The 17,527-nt window shown below is 41.8% G+C and overlaps 1 protein-coding gene across 1 annotated transcript in view; it reads right to left on the bottom strand.

Moving 5' to 3' along the window:
• Positions 1-483: 483 nt before the first annotated feature.
• Positions 484-17,527, bottom strand: part of GRHL2 (grainyhead like transcription factor 2) — a 53,593-nt gene continuing 36,549 nt past the window's right edge. Inside the window, 5 exon segments of the mRNA XM_075705363.1 lie at positions 484-598; positions 1,845-1,909; positions 8,086-8,171; positions 13,850-13,944; positions 15,438-15,469. Coding sequence (XP_075561478.1) covers positions 484-598; positions 1,845-1,909; positions 8,086-8,171; positions 13,850-13,944; positions 15,438-15,469 — 393 coding nt within the window.

Raw genomic sequence — 17,527 nt, 5'->3', positions numbered from 1 at the left:
AGAGATATGGATCAGTCTGAGCAAGTGAACTGTCAGCTGCTTTCCCCATCTTTAGCACTGCACCAGTTTTTCAGCAATGATGGAGAGAACTACTGGTAAAGTGATTTACACCAGATTTCTGAAACTAGACCAGCATGGTTCCTTAACATGTTTTAGAATGAGCTTATCCACACTAAAGTATGGACTAAAATGCTGCATTTCACATTTGCAGTGGGTCATCTGATTACAAATGTGGGGGCTGGTAACTGCTTGTACACTAGAGAGTGGGGAACAATAAATAAGGGACCAGGTTAACATGAGTGGCCTTGTGCTTGACAAACCCAAGTCTATATGCAGTGGGTGCACATGTGCAGAATGGACAGTATTTTCAAAGCAGTCTTGTAACAGTTTCTCTGATCAATGTCTGTCAAGTTCCTGGGGAATCTTCTGCTTTCCAAGAAGGATGAAATGCTGTGGTTCCTTACAAAAAGGCTCTGCCTGAGGCTAGATCTCTGTCAGTGTGATCTTGAAGCCTTCGACCATGCTCTCCATGTGCAGGATGAACGTGTCCTCATTGGAGTAGTGCTCAATAATGTTGTCATCCATGTTTACCAAGATACTGGTGACAAAGCCAAAATCAGTATTTTTATGAACCAGGACACTGAAAGGGAAAGACATGCACTCCACCGCATGTGCTCGCTTCACTAGAATGCAAAAACAGTCTCCAGCACATGCCAGTACAGGGACAATAGTGGCAATCATCATCAAGATCTCCCCCATAGTCCCTTATAGTCTTTGGATTAGAGGCTGCTCCTTGCCAAAGTAGTTAAGGTAAGAGACACAACAGTGCTGGGATGTTAACCCATTTAAGCTGCCTACAAGGTGAGCTGCACTCCAGATCCTTGGCAGACCCAACTAGCTGGTGTTTCCCATGCCTGGTGTTGGCTCCCCCAGGTAGACCTCTGTGCTACTCCTCAGCCACACCACATGAGCTGCTGCACCTCTGTGGTGTGAGTCGCTAACACAGGGAAGCAGTGTAATTTGTGCTTTGCACACAGCTCACAGGCCTAGAACTCAGCTTGGATGTGAGAATATCAACAACAACTATTAGAAGTGTATATGAGTGTTTTCCTGACTCTTTACTGTAAAGTGTTTCTTCCAACAAATGTATCACTTGGAAACAGTGTTAGAAAAAAGCAAAACATGAGAAGTTTCACCTGTCTTCTCAAAAGGTAAAGAAATCCCCAGACAAAACAATGTCCTAAGCTAGAGTTACAGCTGGAAATAAATGACTGATTTAAAATTATGTCACTACAATATTGTGGTTATTTAGAAGTAAAAAAAAGGTAAAGTGGAGAGATTTAGATTTATGTCAAGGAGTAGTAGCCTAGCTATTCTAAAAATCACAGCTGTGATGCTCACGTCTAAATTTACTCAGCTGAAACCCCTGCAGCAAACATTGCCTGCCTGCCTTTCAGATTCGGACAGTGGCCTACTTCTTCCTAACACTGCAGGGAAACTCCACATCGCATTCACAGCAAAGGTTGCACCTCTTCCATGCTAGCACTCCACAATGTTATTAAGCATATGGTCTACAAAACAGACTTTATCCAAATACATTTTCCAAATACCAACTCTGTTTCTTCACTGTAAGCCTATGAATACTGGTCAGACACGGACTGGAGATTCCTGTTTCCTCCTCTGCCACCCCTTGCTCTCTCCACAAACATTAAGATTTCAAGCGTATGGGCCTGTCTCCTAAAAGTGTTTATACTGCCCAGCATCATGAGGCTCCAAGCATTGTTGGGATCTCTGAGTACTTCTAAAGGATCCTGCAACAGCACCTAGTTAGTTAGTTTACTCACCCCTTTTTGCTCTTCTTATAAAGTTTTGCAATCTTTTCAACTGGCAGCCCATATTTCTCAGAGATCTGAAATCATAAAAATGAAAGAAATATTATTAAAGACTAATAAGAAATATGAAATTATCACCTCTCACTTTGCATAAGGCATTAAAACACTATCTCTGCAAACTCTTGACAGGATAGCTATACAGAAAAGTCGCTCGCAACCATACCATAGCTTCATTTAAGGATGATTCGGGGAGGAATAATCCTAAACATCTTGATCAAAAACCCACAATCATTTCCATCCAGAAACTTGAAGACTACAGTTCTCATAGGGTGTGAGTCATCAAAACTCCCTCACCATCTCCTACTGCTCTGCTCAAGGAGTCAACACTCTTCCCAGCTTCAGATTTTCCCAGGGAATTTCAATCTGATCAGCTGCCTTCCTGCCATTTCTTCTCCTGATTTTCTGGGCTCATGGAAGCAAAAACTTCTTCCACTGGGCAGAAGGCAGGTGAGTAGCAACACAACAGGAGCCAATGCATTGATGGATCAACAAAAAAAAAATGTGCACATTTCTATTTCTCAATGGCATTTCAAGGTTTGTTAAACTAACAGGACCCTCCATGGCACTTCTTTTGTCTGAAAAGTATCTTCAAGGAACTTTTTATTGTGGGAGGGCTACAAACATCCTACACACAGGATCAGGAAGCTTCTGTATTGTTGGGGAGGTGACTCAGTCTAGTTACTAGGGTGGCAAAATGAGAACACTATTTGGCTCACAAAACATCATCTGAGTGTACAGATAACAAGACGAGATGCCACAGAGAAGTGTGTTAACAAGGTAAAGGATTTCTAAAATAAACCTCTTGCCAGCCAGTCAAATAATAAAGCAGAAAATATAGGAAAACTTTTGAAGGAAGAACCACCTAGCTGACAAATTACCAACACTAACAAGCACTTCGCTGGGATGCTTTGGCATTGCTTTGCAGCAGTGTATTAGTAACTTTCTTGGACATCCATTCCGCGGTGAGCCTGTGGTGCGCTCATGGAGATGGTGTTCCTGAGCCCTCAGTCTGAGCCAGGTTTTCTTTCCAAATTATGACTCTTCTTTGAGGGAACAGGTCTCACAGCTCATACTTTAGAAGAGGATTGTTCCAAAAGGCAAAATAATTACAGAAAAATTACTTTTGTCAGTGATTAATGTTCTGTAGTACTCTACTGCCAACCAAAGTAAGTTTCCTGCTCTTCCCACGTGAAATGAAGTTGTAGCTAAATAGCTGACTATTTATCTTCTGCATTAGAGAACTGAAATGCACAATTAAAAATCCATTTAAAGACTGCCAAATATCAGTCACTGTAAAATCCTTTCTTTGTGTTTGTGTTCAGACTCCTGTTGAGAAAAAGTGATATTTTAAAGAAGTAAATTAAAGCAGTTATTATGAAATAGAAAACTGAAAGCAAGCAATGGATAAACTCAGCACCAAGGATAGATTCAAACAGCCACAGGTTGAACCCCAAGCACAACTCCCATCCAGAGAGCCAGGATTCTCTGACAATTAATTAGCCTATACTTGCCTACATCACCCATACTTGTATAATTGTCATCTTACCTAAGATAGAATTTTGTACTTTAAAAGTATAGCGTAACTCTAAGATTTTCAAGAACCAATAAAGCTTCTTTTACACTGCAAACAGTTTCCTCTGACCACAGCATACATCTGTGGCTAACAGAAAGGGGAGGATGTAAATCAGGAGTAACTGATAGAGTACACTAGACCCATCCACTCCCTAAGTTTTACACCTAGCAGAGAACAAAATACAAATTAAATTGTGGGTTGTATTTGCTACTTCAGTTTTACTTGCACCAGCATGTTTCACTGCCCTTTTAGACATGGTGCTGGAGATACTGATGGTAGTCCTGTTTCCATGTTCCCACCTGCCTTGGGAGAGGCCTAATTCAGTCTCAAGGCTTTGCAAGCTCATATGCTGTATGGTCACACTCTACCTGCTGTGGAGAGCGGTCCACTTTGTACCTGTATGAGAAGAGGGGCTTCACCCCACTTGTCTTACACCTCACACAAGCATCCTCACTATCAGACTATAAAACCAATCTTTTCCACTGAGCTCTATGTAGCTTACGCAAAAGGCTCTGTGTAGCCTATGGAAAAGCTATGTAACCACATGCACAGGGTGGAAATGCATCCTACAAAAGTTCCATAACATACTCAGCTTATCTGGAGCAAGTTCAATCTTTGCTCCAAACAGGGCAGAACAAAGGTGATTCAAACCCAGGGTTTGCCATATCCCTGTGTGGGATGTCCTGACCTATTCCAGCTACTCTCCAGCTACTCTCCATCACAGACAGGACAGGCTGCCCCACCAAGCCTTTATGAACACCTGACCCAGGCTGTGCACATAAATCTAAGGGAGGATCCACAGGCAGGATCCCCAGCAGAAGGAATCACCTACCTCTGGCCAGAAGCACTTGTGTAAGTACGAACACCTTGGCCCTCACTCACACTCTATCCCTGTCTACCACCATCTTTCCAAGTCTCCCTTCCTTTGATGCCTCATCCTGTGCTGCCCATGGAGGGCAGCTTCCTGACCTGAGGCTGGTGACTCCTCTGGGGTACGCAGGTGCCACAACTGTGAGGGCAAATCTTGACTGTCTTAGAGAAGTTCCCAGAGAAACTTTCATGTTCTCCTTTTATTCTTTCTTACCCTCTAGCTTTGCTTACCATGAATAGAATGATGTCAGATAAGCAATCTGGTGCTGAACTTTTTTATCTGTGGTTTTGTTGTACCCCGAAATTTAAGCTTTCATGTAAAGCAATAATAAAAATGGCTCCATTTCATCAGATTGTTGGATACCTTCATAACAGGTATCAGAGAAAAACTGCAACATGAAACTACAGAAAACATCACAACTGTGCAAACATGAGGAAATAATATGTCTTCCTCTCTGGGTTGTTAACTCTGAAGCCTAGTGATATTGTAAAGATCAGTACTTGAAGACACTTTTCACTGACTCCACGGAAATAAACAAGCAGGGAGAAACATTTCTTGTGCCAAGGAGGTTTAATAGCAGCTAATATACAGCATTCTGCACATTCCAGCATAAAACTTCCCTAGGATATTTGGGATACCTAACACTCATGCATTCCAAATGTTGCTCAAAGTGGTTTGGGACTCTGGGACACCACTTCCTACATAAGCTATGAGAGGTAGGGCTGAGAAAGCCTTGCCTGTCACACTGCCTATGACAGGTGTAGGATTTATATAACATGCAGGGATTAGTGAGCTTCGCAAAAGACTTCCAGCTGACTGAATAAGCACATTTCTCAGGAACCTCTAAGGATTCAATGAATTATACCAAACTGTGAGCTGTGGAAGAAAGGCTCAACGTGGGGGTATGGGAAAGCCTCCCCCTCACAGGCTTGGAAAACAAGTCTCTAGTGCAAATGTGCTAAGTCCTGCTGCAGAATCTGAGAAAGCAGAGAGCTAGCATCTGCTAGGGCATCTCACTTAACACCCTCTTCTGAAACACGTTTGTTGCCAACTCGGGGGGAACACCACTACTGCCAACTTCCATATAAAACAACAGGATTTCTCACCTGACCCCAAGTAGGCTACAATAAATTTTAAAAATATATCTTTATTTGGAGCAATATTTTCCCTTATCATCTCCATTGTCCATTTTTCAATCTTCTGAGTAGAGAATTCTTTCCTTCCCTTAGGATGCCTGAAACAGTGGGGCAGCCTTCAGAGTGGCACTGAAATAACAGTTGGGGTGTCCCTTTGGGCCACAGTCCCCTGGCATGGCAAGTTTGTCTGTAGCACGCATCTGATTGCACAAGCCATCAGAAATGTTTTCTCTGCTGGAGTCAGGAAGACAGAAAGGGCAACAACTGGGCTGGTCAAGGCACGTAGGAAAACATCTTTGCCAACTTACTTCTATGGAATGGTCCAGTCTGTTGCCCTACATTGGTTGGAAAGACACATAGATAGACAAGTATCTAATAAAAAAACTTTGGTCTAAGCAAGTTCTATTGAGCTCAGCTGTTAGCTTTAATTTTGGGAAGACTTTGGGAGATGCTTGAATTTCCCAATTTAGATTGCCTTCTGTAATTTGAATAAATATGTGATTCTGCACAACGTAAGACTGGGGTACCTACTGAGATCCACAGAGTTAACCTGACTTTGGATCAGGCTGAAAGCAGGATTTAGAGCTGGTCAGTCACCACGTATGTATGATGTTTTGTGATGGGCAATTGTTTCACTATTTTCTGTTGATCAAGACTGACTAGTGTAGGATGCAAACATCTCAAAAAACAAACATCTGCATCACTTTCTGAGATGTACTGTATCTCTGAAACTTGATACATCTAGATATTTGCCAGAAGAAAGAAATCTGAGAAGGAATCCAATTGTTCATTTGGAATGAGGGTATATGAGAGAATAAAATAAACATAGTATCTGAGAAAACAGTATCATTAATCATGGAAAATTAAAAGAAAGCCACAGACCAGGAATAGTGATTAACAAAAAAAAGTAAAATCCATAAACAGAGAAAGAGGGTATGATTCAGGATCATTGGTGCTGTCTTTTAGATCTGGGCTCTATAATATTCAGAGCCTCAGTTTCTTAGTACTGAGTTTAGAACTGAGCATTTAGGATGTGCACAACTACAAAATCACATGATTTGCTGAAACAACTGTAGAAAGAGTATTTAAGAATATGCAGTTTGACAGCTTTTTGGCATTGATTTATCCACAATATCCTACCAAGGAGAATTAAAATTTTCTGAATATGTTCCTTCCAGTGAACTGGGACATTTTACAACAGATCAGATTTCTCTGGTGCTGAAAACATGCCACTGAGTCAACAGCTGTGCTGACAGAGATACGCAGAAAGCTTTCCTGCTTCTGCACCAGCTTTGTTTTTGTATTACACCGTGGCTGGAGAACAGGCATGGAGAGGCACAGACTACTAGAGATAAAATATTCATGTTAGCTTGAAGGGTTATAGAAGGATTATAACATATTTTTAACTTCCATACAAAGACAAGATGAAATCATGTTACAGCTTATCATGAATCAGACTGCAGCCTCTTCAAGCGAAGCCTAGCTTTTATTATACATGTGTGTTCTGCCTAACAACTGAGCTGCAGTCACAGCTAACAAACAGTATCGGCAAAAGCACAGTTAAGACATCCTTAGAATGCATCTGACTCTCCTCAGAGATACACTGATCTGAACAGATGCTTTAAACAACTACACTAACCCACAAATCTTTTTTTGCCTTCTGCTACTGGCCAAATATTGAACAAATAACTCAATCTTTATTGCATTTGAAGTGTCCGGTACATGCAACAAGACACTGTGACAGTTCTTTGAGAGTATGAATATACACACTTCTAGCACTCAGCTGAGCTCTCTAGGGACACGTTCATCCATTCCCATCTTCTCTCCTACATGTAACCAAGGCTGGAAATCAACTCAGCATCCCACATGTCAATCTCGCATTGGTCCCCCCACCAAAGCAGTGAGACACGTGGTTGCTTCTTACCTCTTCCCTCACCAAATTTCACACATATACTAGGCATCAGCTCATATAAACAGGATTAAATGTGGAAATAGCCACTCATGATCACAGCTAATAGGTAACAAGCAAAAACTCAAGTCAAAGAAGCAGCAAAGAGGCAGGCTGGTAGGTAGGTCACTCTGGGAGTGAGGGCTAGAGAAGGAATTTGAGACAGGAGGTATGAATGACTAGTCTGCATTGGCTCAGCAACTGCCTCTTACATGCTACAACAGCAATTGCATAAAAGCCATAAGAAATTCACATGGAAACAGTGCATCCTTGGGGCTCTTCTTTAAAAGATGGTTGTGAACACACCAATGGGCATTACAGAAGATTGAACAGGCTCTGAATCATCAGTTCAGAAAGAAGCATTTCAGAAAATGGAGCCTGCACCTCTCTGCTTCCCTGACACTTCTTAATTACTGCCATTCCTCAAGGCTCAGGTCTCCAATAAATCAGCTCTGCGACACTATTTAATCCCAGCAACCTGCTGACAGCACTGAATTCGGAACATGCCAGTATTTCAGAGGCATGCTCCAGAAGGCCTTTATGAAATGCTTTATATGTATTTGAGAATAGCTTAATCTTTATATTGTGTTTTATCTCAATACATTGAAAACCTCAAGATTTTCTTGCCAAGAAAGACAAACAATGTGAGGACATCAGATACTTACCGCTTCCATTAGCCCCTTTACTGTGGGTGATTTCAGCATCAAAGCATCAAACACCTCATCTGTCTCCTTCCTCACATACAAAAGCACTGAAACAGAAAAAAAGTCAAACTTGGAGCAGGTTCAGTCAATTGAACAGATGAAACACCCCACACTGAGTAGAAAAACAACTATTAAACCATGACAGATAAAATGAAGTGCCGAAGATGGTTTGCACTTAAAAAAAAATGTACTCTCATATCATCAGTGATCTAAACATGGAAGACACATCATAGTTGCTTTGAAAGCACACACAGAAAAATCAGCAAATTTAATGTGAGGAATCGATATCTTCAAGAATTTAAACCTCCATTTACTGAAATAAGAGAAGGTAAAAAGCACTGGGGCCCTGTCCCCAGGTCATAGGACAAAACACACAAGCTAGGTCTTCCTAAATCCATGTCTCGGCTTGCACCTCTCCAGGCTTCATCCAAAAGGCTGGGAAAGGACATTCAGAAAAGGCAAGTCCGGTTTGCCTTTAGCTGAGCCTCCAAGAGCAAAATCAACAAAAAGGAAAAGAAATAGTTCTCTTTTGACATTACCGCGCAGATGACTGCAAATGGCCGTGGCCAGTCTGAAAATAGATACTGGAAAGAACGAGTCCAAAGTCATTTGAGATTTTACAGGGGAGACATTCAAAAGCACAGCTGGCAGGCAGGCATTTACCTGCGTGCCCGCCCCTGCTCAGGTACCCAAATGCCATTTGTACTCCTGAAAATCTCCTCTTCCTCCTTCAGAAGTCCTGCTGGGTCTTAGGGTTCACAGGCGCAATGCCCTGCCCTCTCCAGCTCTTGTTCTCCCCTCTCTGACTTGTACAGGTAAAAGGAGGAAACTTGCTGTTCCATGGCAAAAGCAAAGCAGACAGCTACAAAGCAAATAAACATAAACACTACAGAAGTGTTTTAGGCATAATCTCACATGACTCTGATAAAGTAGCAGGTCATAAGATGTCCCGCAATTTATTTTGTTCCCTAAATAAACTGCCTTTTCAAATAGCAGTGCTGCACGTTAGGTACAAATACACATGCACTGTTAGGTATTTTATGTCTGTGTGACAAACTACATTTATAATCATCTTTTTTTTTTTTTTTTTTTTTGGTAGACAGAAAAAGATATCTCTTGAAACTGCTAATCCTTGTGGTCCAAAAGATATCTTTGCGAGGTAACTCATAGATGACTTGCAGATGAACCAACAGAGATGATGGTATTTTTCATACAGAAGCAATTGTTTGGAAGCTAATTCTCAGGTCAAGACTGTAGCAGGATTGACTCAGGCCCATTTGCAGAGAATTGTAGCTTCTTTGCCCAGGTTTTGAAATGATTGAAAAAAAGATTTAAAACATGAGCAGACCAGTCTCCTGTCTTGGTCTACAAACCAGATGTGCAGGACAATAGTGGTTTTTTGTATCTTTGATTCAGAAGTATGAGCCACAAAACTGCTACCATAGGCACGCAGAGCCACACGCTGTTCGCCCACATTTTTGTAATTCTTTGGGACCTGCCTGAGAGCGTCCTTTTAAAGGAATTAGAAGCTGAGATAACTTTGGATCACAACCTAAATAACTGTCAGAATATAAGAGAACAAAAAAAATCCACATCAGTAGCTAAATTTTATCGGGTCTGATATGTTTACCTTCATGAACAAGCACTCACTCAAAGTGCTAATTTTACCTGTACTAACACTTTATTAATTCAGTAATTCTTTTCTTGTGACTAGAGGGCTGTCCTGCAAATCCTGGCTTTTCAAACATCTGGACCTCTGCCAACCTTCATAATTACAAACGTATCTGAAAGGAGCAAAAAATCACTCAGTCTGAGGTTAAAGTTGGGGACATTATACAATCCAAGTGCTGAGCTTTAAATCTCTCTGTTGTGCTTGGCATGTTAGGCAACATTATGCTGAATGAAGGATTCATTACAAGGATAATGGGGAATTTGAATCACTATTATACACACAGAGAGCCAGGATAGTAAACATATGGGGGGGTTGTTGCTTTTTTTTCCCCCCGACAGGTGTGAAAATCCCAGCTTTGATTCACTAGGGCACCTTTCCATAAATGACTTCTAGTGAAAGTGATGCCTTAAGAAGCCCCTGTCTATTATGCTCTGTTACTCTGGCCTGTCTCGATGAATTTTCCTGGATGATGAACTCTGTCAAACAGCAGATGTGAGTGAAAAACCAACCCTTTTTTCTGAGTTGTTCTTCAGACAGATCAGGTCCCTGCTTCAGCGTACAACGCAGCCCCACCAGCCTTTGTGCTGGCATAACCGCGGGAAGAAGGCCTGCTGGCCCGCAGCAGGAGGCACAGCCAGGGCGGAGGGAAAGAGGCTGCAAAGGCTCCACTGGGCTCAGCAGCATTGCCACTGAATGCCAAGCCATGACTGCGACAAAGTGACACAACTTGTACTTACGCCCTCTGATCCTACTGTCACCATGTTCATGGCATCAAATGGGCTCACTTTAATAGTACAGACTGCAATATTGCGGGGGGAGGGAATCTTCTAGCAGGCAATGAGCTATTTTTGACTCAAAGTTAAAAGATACATTCAAATTTGTCTGACCTCTACACTACCTGGCCTCAGTTCTTAACCTTCTTACCAGCATTGAAGCCCACTGTAGTCCCTAATGCTCTTTAGATGTTAAAAAGAATTGCAAAAGATGAGGGTGATAAATTTATCTTTAGTTACTTAAGAAATAGCCCTGACTCACAAAATTACGGAGTGGCAACCAGCCTTCGCTGAAGGCAAGGGAGGTTCTTGCACCTGGGAGATTTTTGGAAGCCAGGCCACTGAACTGAGGATTTAAGTGTGAGTGCAGAAGAACAATGATAGATACCTCTTTTAAAAGTGTTAACAGCTTGGCTCTCCATTGGCAAACCTGCCAAGGCAGAAGACAAGCAACAGACATGTGGCAAAAATGAAACTAAGGACACAATGGGACAGTAAGACTTGGGCCGCTACGAAGGTCTGAGCCCAGGCATTACTGATGCTCCAACTGACACCCTATGAGCAATGACTACAGTCTTTGTAAAGTAGTCTCTGGATGGAGATGTGGCACATTTCAGTCAAGGAAAGTAGGGCTGGTAGCTGTGACCTGGCTTTCCTTTCCCACATTCCAAGTTTTCACTAATTGCCCAGGCACCAATTCCCTAGGTAACAGAGCGAATGCCATCCTCCACAGGAATGGTTCACACAACCCTGACTGTTATGAATCCAAAGTGTTTCAGAGTAGTTTAACACGACTTTCCTGAGAGACAAAAGCTAGACAAAAATATGACTTTCTTCAAGCTGAGAACTACAGGACTGGAAATCTCCCTGATCTGTAAAACAGCTGCTGGATTTATAATTAATGGGAAACTCCCTATGAAATCTGAAAGGGAAAGTGATTTGAAAACTTCTACTGAGAACTCAAAACAGGAAAAGGCCACAAGTCTAGCCAAGTAACTAGCTGCGCTGCACACTTGGTACAGATTAACATACTTTACATTTCTGTGTTGGGCGCTTGTACCTCCCTTAGAGGCCAAGGAGATGAAAGAATAATTCACAAAGATGCAGCTACTTGTGTGCGAATATGAACCTTGTTTTACTGATGGTTTGCAAACCCCTTCAGACCTGTTCTTTTGAAGGCTGACTCTTAATACTTTTGCTTCCACCAGGCAGTATTACAATTAGGTCCATCAGGCAGAGGTGGGGCCACACACTGTCACTTTAGTTCTTCAGCTGGGCTTGGACCCATCACTGGGTGCTACTTACCTGCACTGCTCTGATAATGAGCCACCTTGGTATTACACCGGTTTTAATGCATATTTTCACATATCAGACCTGCTCTCTCTCAAACATTACACCAGTGCCCCATCTATACCTGCTCTCTAGGAGTTAATAGATTCTGCTGTACCAAATAAATCTGGGAGAAAAAAAGCTTCTACTATGGCTAAGCCTGGGAAAAACAGCAGAACATTTTAATACCTGGTGAGTCCTGTGGCAAAGACAGTATTATCAAATGGGCAGATTCAGCTGAGCTACACTCCATCAGCACAATCCCAGATGCAGGATTCCTGATGGCAGGAAGTTCACCAGAGCAAAGGCCATGCTGGAAGAGGCCTGGCCTCCAGCCAGCACAGTCCAAGTTGCGAGAAACATTGAACAGGAAGGGGTTGTGAAGAGAGCATCCTCCAGCTTCTCTGGTTCCGTGCCTCTCCTGGATTTAATTATTTAACATAGTTTTGCCACCAGTTGAAAAACTTTTTTTTTCTTTCAAATCTTCCCCTTGAAATGGTTGCGAGCCCTGGACAACATTAGAACAATTTACCACAGCAAAGGACAGGAATAATCAAAGCAAACCAACACCTCCTTGCAGGCAACTCTCCAGGCTTCCAGCTAGGAAACCCAGGTGAAACTGCAGGAAATGACAGTTCTTTATGTAGCCCTTCTGGCTGTCCCCTTCTGCTTGACGAAGCCCTGATAATGTGAATTTGGTCAAGGCCTTGAGTCAACCAGATGCAAGACTGTGGTCAGTGCTGACCTCAAATGGTTAATTGAAAATTTAATTAAAAGAATACATTCACATTTTTTCCAGGACAATATCAGTCTCCATATTGTAATCTTGTATGCTTCCCCTGGTTGAAGCACACCACCCTAACCAACAGAAAAACTTTGCAAATGCAGGCTCAGGGGAAGTTGTTTCTATAAAGCTCAAATGAGTCTTATAAATGGTGCAGCTACAAACAATTGAGCTCACTTCTGTACCTTGTTGCTTTGCAGTCTCACAAACTGATGGGTGAACCTCAAAACATGTGCAAGTTTGAGTTATATAAGTTGGTCAAACCCCTGGAGCCTCCAATAAACTTACATGACAGAACTCATGAGACTGAAGAAATGGCAAATATTCTGCAGGGTGTCTAACTGTGGCACTGTAGGAAGTTATCACCTATAGCACTGCACTGGAAGTGACTGTACACAAAGCAGATTTTGTGGACAAAACCAACATCTGCTCATCCTTACCTTCAGTGTAAAGTTTAACAGCTCTACCTAAACCATTGCTTCAACATTACTCAACTTAAGCTTCACTGTAGCAGACTGGAAAACAGGAGTTGGACTGGTATAGCACATGAAACGTGACTGTAATAATATTCACTCAGGGCAGTAAAAACAGTTATGGGAAACAAGCTCTTAATTCAGTTAAGTCCACTGGAAGATGACTCTCCATGTCTTATATTTCTAATTGGGTAGGAAATTTCTGAGATTTTATTCAGGCTAATCTCACTCTGCAGTCAGCAGGAGCTTGCGCGTGTAAGGTCTCTGTATTTGACCCAGCGCATCTTGCATATTTGCTTGTGATCCCAGCCAGAACAGAAAAGATGAGCAAAAGTTAAAAATAGACAACCACAGATTTGCTACTGGAACATTTATGAACTATGTAGCTTGGCCAAGGATCAAGAAACTTTCTAGCTTTTTTTTATATTTTACATACACTTGTGTCCTGATCCCTTCTTGAGATAGCACAGTGGTTTGTTGTTTCTTTTTTTTTCCTTTTCTGCTTTTAAATCATTACTAGCATTTGTTAAAATGCCTCCTTGTATACTGGCAGGTGTAATGATCTCTTCTCCCATCCACCCCACATTCACACTAGCATCAAACAACTGACTTGGTCCGAGCCACACCTACCCTTCCCAGCTTGAGGGCATGAGTCCCACAGCGTTATTTTTAACTGCTAAGAATTGACTGTTACCTCTTTTCAGGCCTTCTTCTTTCATTTGTTTCAAAGGGGATGGACCAAACTCCTCCTCCACAGGCCGGAACATCCTTTTGACCAGGACACTGCTACTAGAAAACACACAACAGGGACCATGTCACAGTAAAACTGTGCTCCCAGCAGGAGAGGAGACAACAGCAGCAGTCATGACTCACTTTGTGCTCTGGCAAAAACCCCACTAGCTATTCAAGTAGCACCAGACCAGAAAGTGCAAGGATTTAGCTTCTGATGCTTATCTGAACTCTCCATGCCTCTCAAATTGCCCAGACTGACTGGCTGGGACAGGTGACAGGAAAATACACTCCAATGTTGCATACTATTTTGAAAACCCCAAAGGCCCTTAACTGTTTAAATATTGAGGGAAAGGGAGTGGGGAGGAAGAAACAGCTAAGTAAGGAGCTGAACTCACATTTACACATAGATTCACCTCCTCTTTGGGGTCAAGGAGACAGCCTCAGGAAACACCAGCAATATTTCTAAAATCCGAGACCGTGTGAGCCAGCAAGTTCAAAAGGAATAACATGCTGAGCCAGATCCAGGCCAAAGCTGCGATGTGCCCCGCCGGGGAAGCTGAGGGCTCAGGGCACTATGGCCGCCCCCTCCTCTTGGTGTAGCTCTGGCAGGACTCGGTGTCTCCTTTTACTCTTGGAGGAGAGAATTGAAGCCATTGTGCTTGGTGCAATAAACCCCTTTGTTTCTCGAATTCTACTGTGAGTCTTATGAGGAACATTAGCTTCAAAAAAGAAACAAAAAGGGCCTCGTGTTTTCAAGTCAATGTTACCTGCAGGTGCCCGGCCACTCACTACCACAGGCCACTTTCTGCAGGCTTACGTGAGTGCAGTTGTCTTACTCCAAACTCTCAGATTTGAGGGATTCAAGCAACTTATAAAAGTACGGGGCTTGCACACATGACAGTTGATACTGGCTGAACTTCAGCCACACATACTAAAGCACTTATTTCATGACATCTCCAAGTATTTTAGGGACTTTCTGCAATTCTTCCAGTCCTTCCAAAGCCAGATAGGGGGTGCTCCCATTTCTAGCCTTCCCCCTTCCCAGGATCTCCTGTTCTCTTTCTGCCTTTCTCTTTTGGCACATGGGCATTCTCTCTGCAGTTCCTGGATTTGTCACATACACACGTGTGTGCTGCTAAACAGCTTCCAGAAATGGGGTGAATTATTTGAGAACCTTCATATATATATATATATATATATATAACCCTCATATATATAAAAAAACCCCTCATATACATATACAAAAGACACTTTATTATCAAATATATTGTCCTGTCCCTGTATTGAACCTTATGGCTCTTTAAACTGTTTTACTTGGAAATGTGATAAATAGATACAAAAAGCAGCCAGTTCACATAAAGGAAAAGAAAGTTATGATAAAATAAACCTCCTCTACCATTTCTACATATTATTCGCCTAGTGTTAGTGATAGGAGAACATGAGGGAAGGGGGAGAAAGGGGATCAGTTTTATCTGATTTCATGGTTTGTGCCTCCTTTCTATGAGTTTTAACTGCTAACTGCAAAGCTTGTGAAACAATAAATGTCTTACCCTTCTCTCTCATCATCTGTATTATAGTAAACCTAGAAGGGTAGAAAAAAACCAATTATTCCCAAAACTCAGACACCTGCTTAACAGAATAACTTCAAAAGGGAGAAAAGACAACAAGTAGTTTGCAGTTTTTCATCTGTTAAAAATCCTCTTCCTTCTACAAAACACAGACATCTCTAGTTCTAATTGTGATCTGGAAAAAGCAAGGCTTAGAAAAACTGCTGTTGAATATCATCTAGTGGAAATACATCAAAGCATTTTGACAGACATTGCCCTCTCCCCTGGTTTATATCATTTGCCCAATTATTTTACAATCCTCTAAATCAGATCACTACTCACCTAAATTACCCCTAATACGATTTAAGCCACAACACTCACAAGCTTTTGTATGTATTTAATACCATCTGAAAATCTAATTAAACTATAAAGACCAACATTAATCTACAGGCATAATGGAAATACAATTACTAATGGTACAGCTGAACTTTTTTGCACAGGCTGTGGGCAGAAGCGCAAATCCAGACCGTTTTTTTGTGTAAATCAGTATAGCTCACAGTCACTGGGACCAAATTTACAATAGCAGCAAATGCTGCTAACAGTAGCAGGGGAGGTATAAAATCCCAGTCTGTTGTCAAAGGCTTTACAGAAGTCAGCCAAACTCCTCACAACGTGCCTGCACCGCAGGTCCGCAACAACAAGTGCACCAGCACTCCAGCTGCTGAGTTACTGTGCAAGCGTGGGGCGAAGGCAGGGCACCGGAGCCCTGCGTTCTGCTGAGGCAGAGAAAGGCATCTTGGGCAGGTTTCCAGCACTTGTGCTGGCAAGACTCAGAGCACACTCAGCTCTCAAGGGGAGGTTTCACTTCTGAAACTGTACAATGAAAATAGCTCAAAGGTGTGTGTGTGTGTGTGTGTGTGTGTGTGTGTGTGCAAAGTTGAGGTCTGTAACTCATTCTATGACCAGGACATGAAAGTGGCTACACTTTCATAATAAAACATTCATAAATAATAAATTATTGTCATAATAAATCATTCTTATATTAAGTAATACACAAAACAATTTAAAAGTTTGGGATAGCAAGAATGCCAATACTGCAACCTATACAGCAGTAAGACAGGGCTGAACACTGCCTAAAAGCTAGCAAACTGGGGTATCTTCCAATTAGTTTAGAAAATTATTTACAGGATTACATATACTAAGGAATGCTTCCACCCTCTCCTGTTTTGAGACAAATACACAGTCTGGTTTGAAAGCCATGAGGACAGAAGGTACCCAACACTGATACATGTGGGGGAGTCTTTCCAATTTTGGAGAGTAAGTCAGTGACAGCTGTGATTGCAATGTCTGTGCTCTTTGTGCTTTGCTCTACCACAATTCTCACTGCTTTAAAATAAATGACAATTCCAACACTCAGTGTCATTTAATCTTCATTATTTTAATATTTTGCAGCAAGATGCATATAAAATTTCCTCATCTACTATTTGTCCTTTATAAACACATGCATAAAGGTCTCATTCTACTTCCTGGGATGTTAATAAATAACAGGTTCATATTCAAAAAATTGTCAGAGCTGACCCTCCAATTCAGGTTTGCAATTTCCCACCAAGCACTAGGTAGGTCTTAAAAGAGTCAGGTCAGCAAAGACTTCCTCACACTTACTGGTGATAATGACTCCATGACTTCTGCACTAAGCCAATACTGAATTTTAACATTAGCATGATAGATTTTTTTCTTTGTAGAGTGAAAATATTTTCTTCCAAGGAATTCCTAGATCTCTAGGTGATGCTGACAGAAAATGGGCAGCGTTGTTCAGTGAGCCTACTCTTGACCTCCTTACACGTCTTTGTTTTCAGTTGTCACGGGGAGGGGGATCTCTGCTACCACAAGGTGGCACTTCATTTCATCAAGCCAAATAGCACATTCAAAACCAGACTTTCTTTCAGTGACAAATCAACCTTCTATTTCAAAATTCTTGACTATTTGTTCCATTCTTTCTTCCTAACAAAAGAATGGCAAAACCATAACAAACACAAACTGGTCCGTTGTTACTGAAGTATAAACTCCTTTTTTGTACCCAGAGCTTGGAAAAG

The sequence above is a fragment of the Pelecanus crispus genome, chromosome 2 (assembly GCF_030463565.1).
Source record: "Pelecanus crispus isolate bPelCri1 chromosome 2, bPelCri1.pri, whole genome shotgun sequence".
NCBI classification, from domain to species: Eukaryota; Metazoa; Chordata; class Aves; order Pelecaniformes; family Pelecanidae; genus Pelecanus; species Pelecanus crispus.
This window is presented reverse-complemented; position numbering and strand designations above follow the sequence as displayed.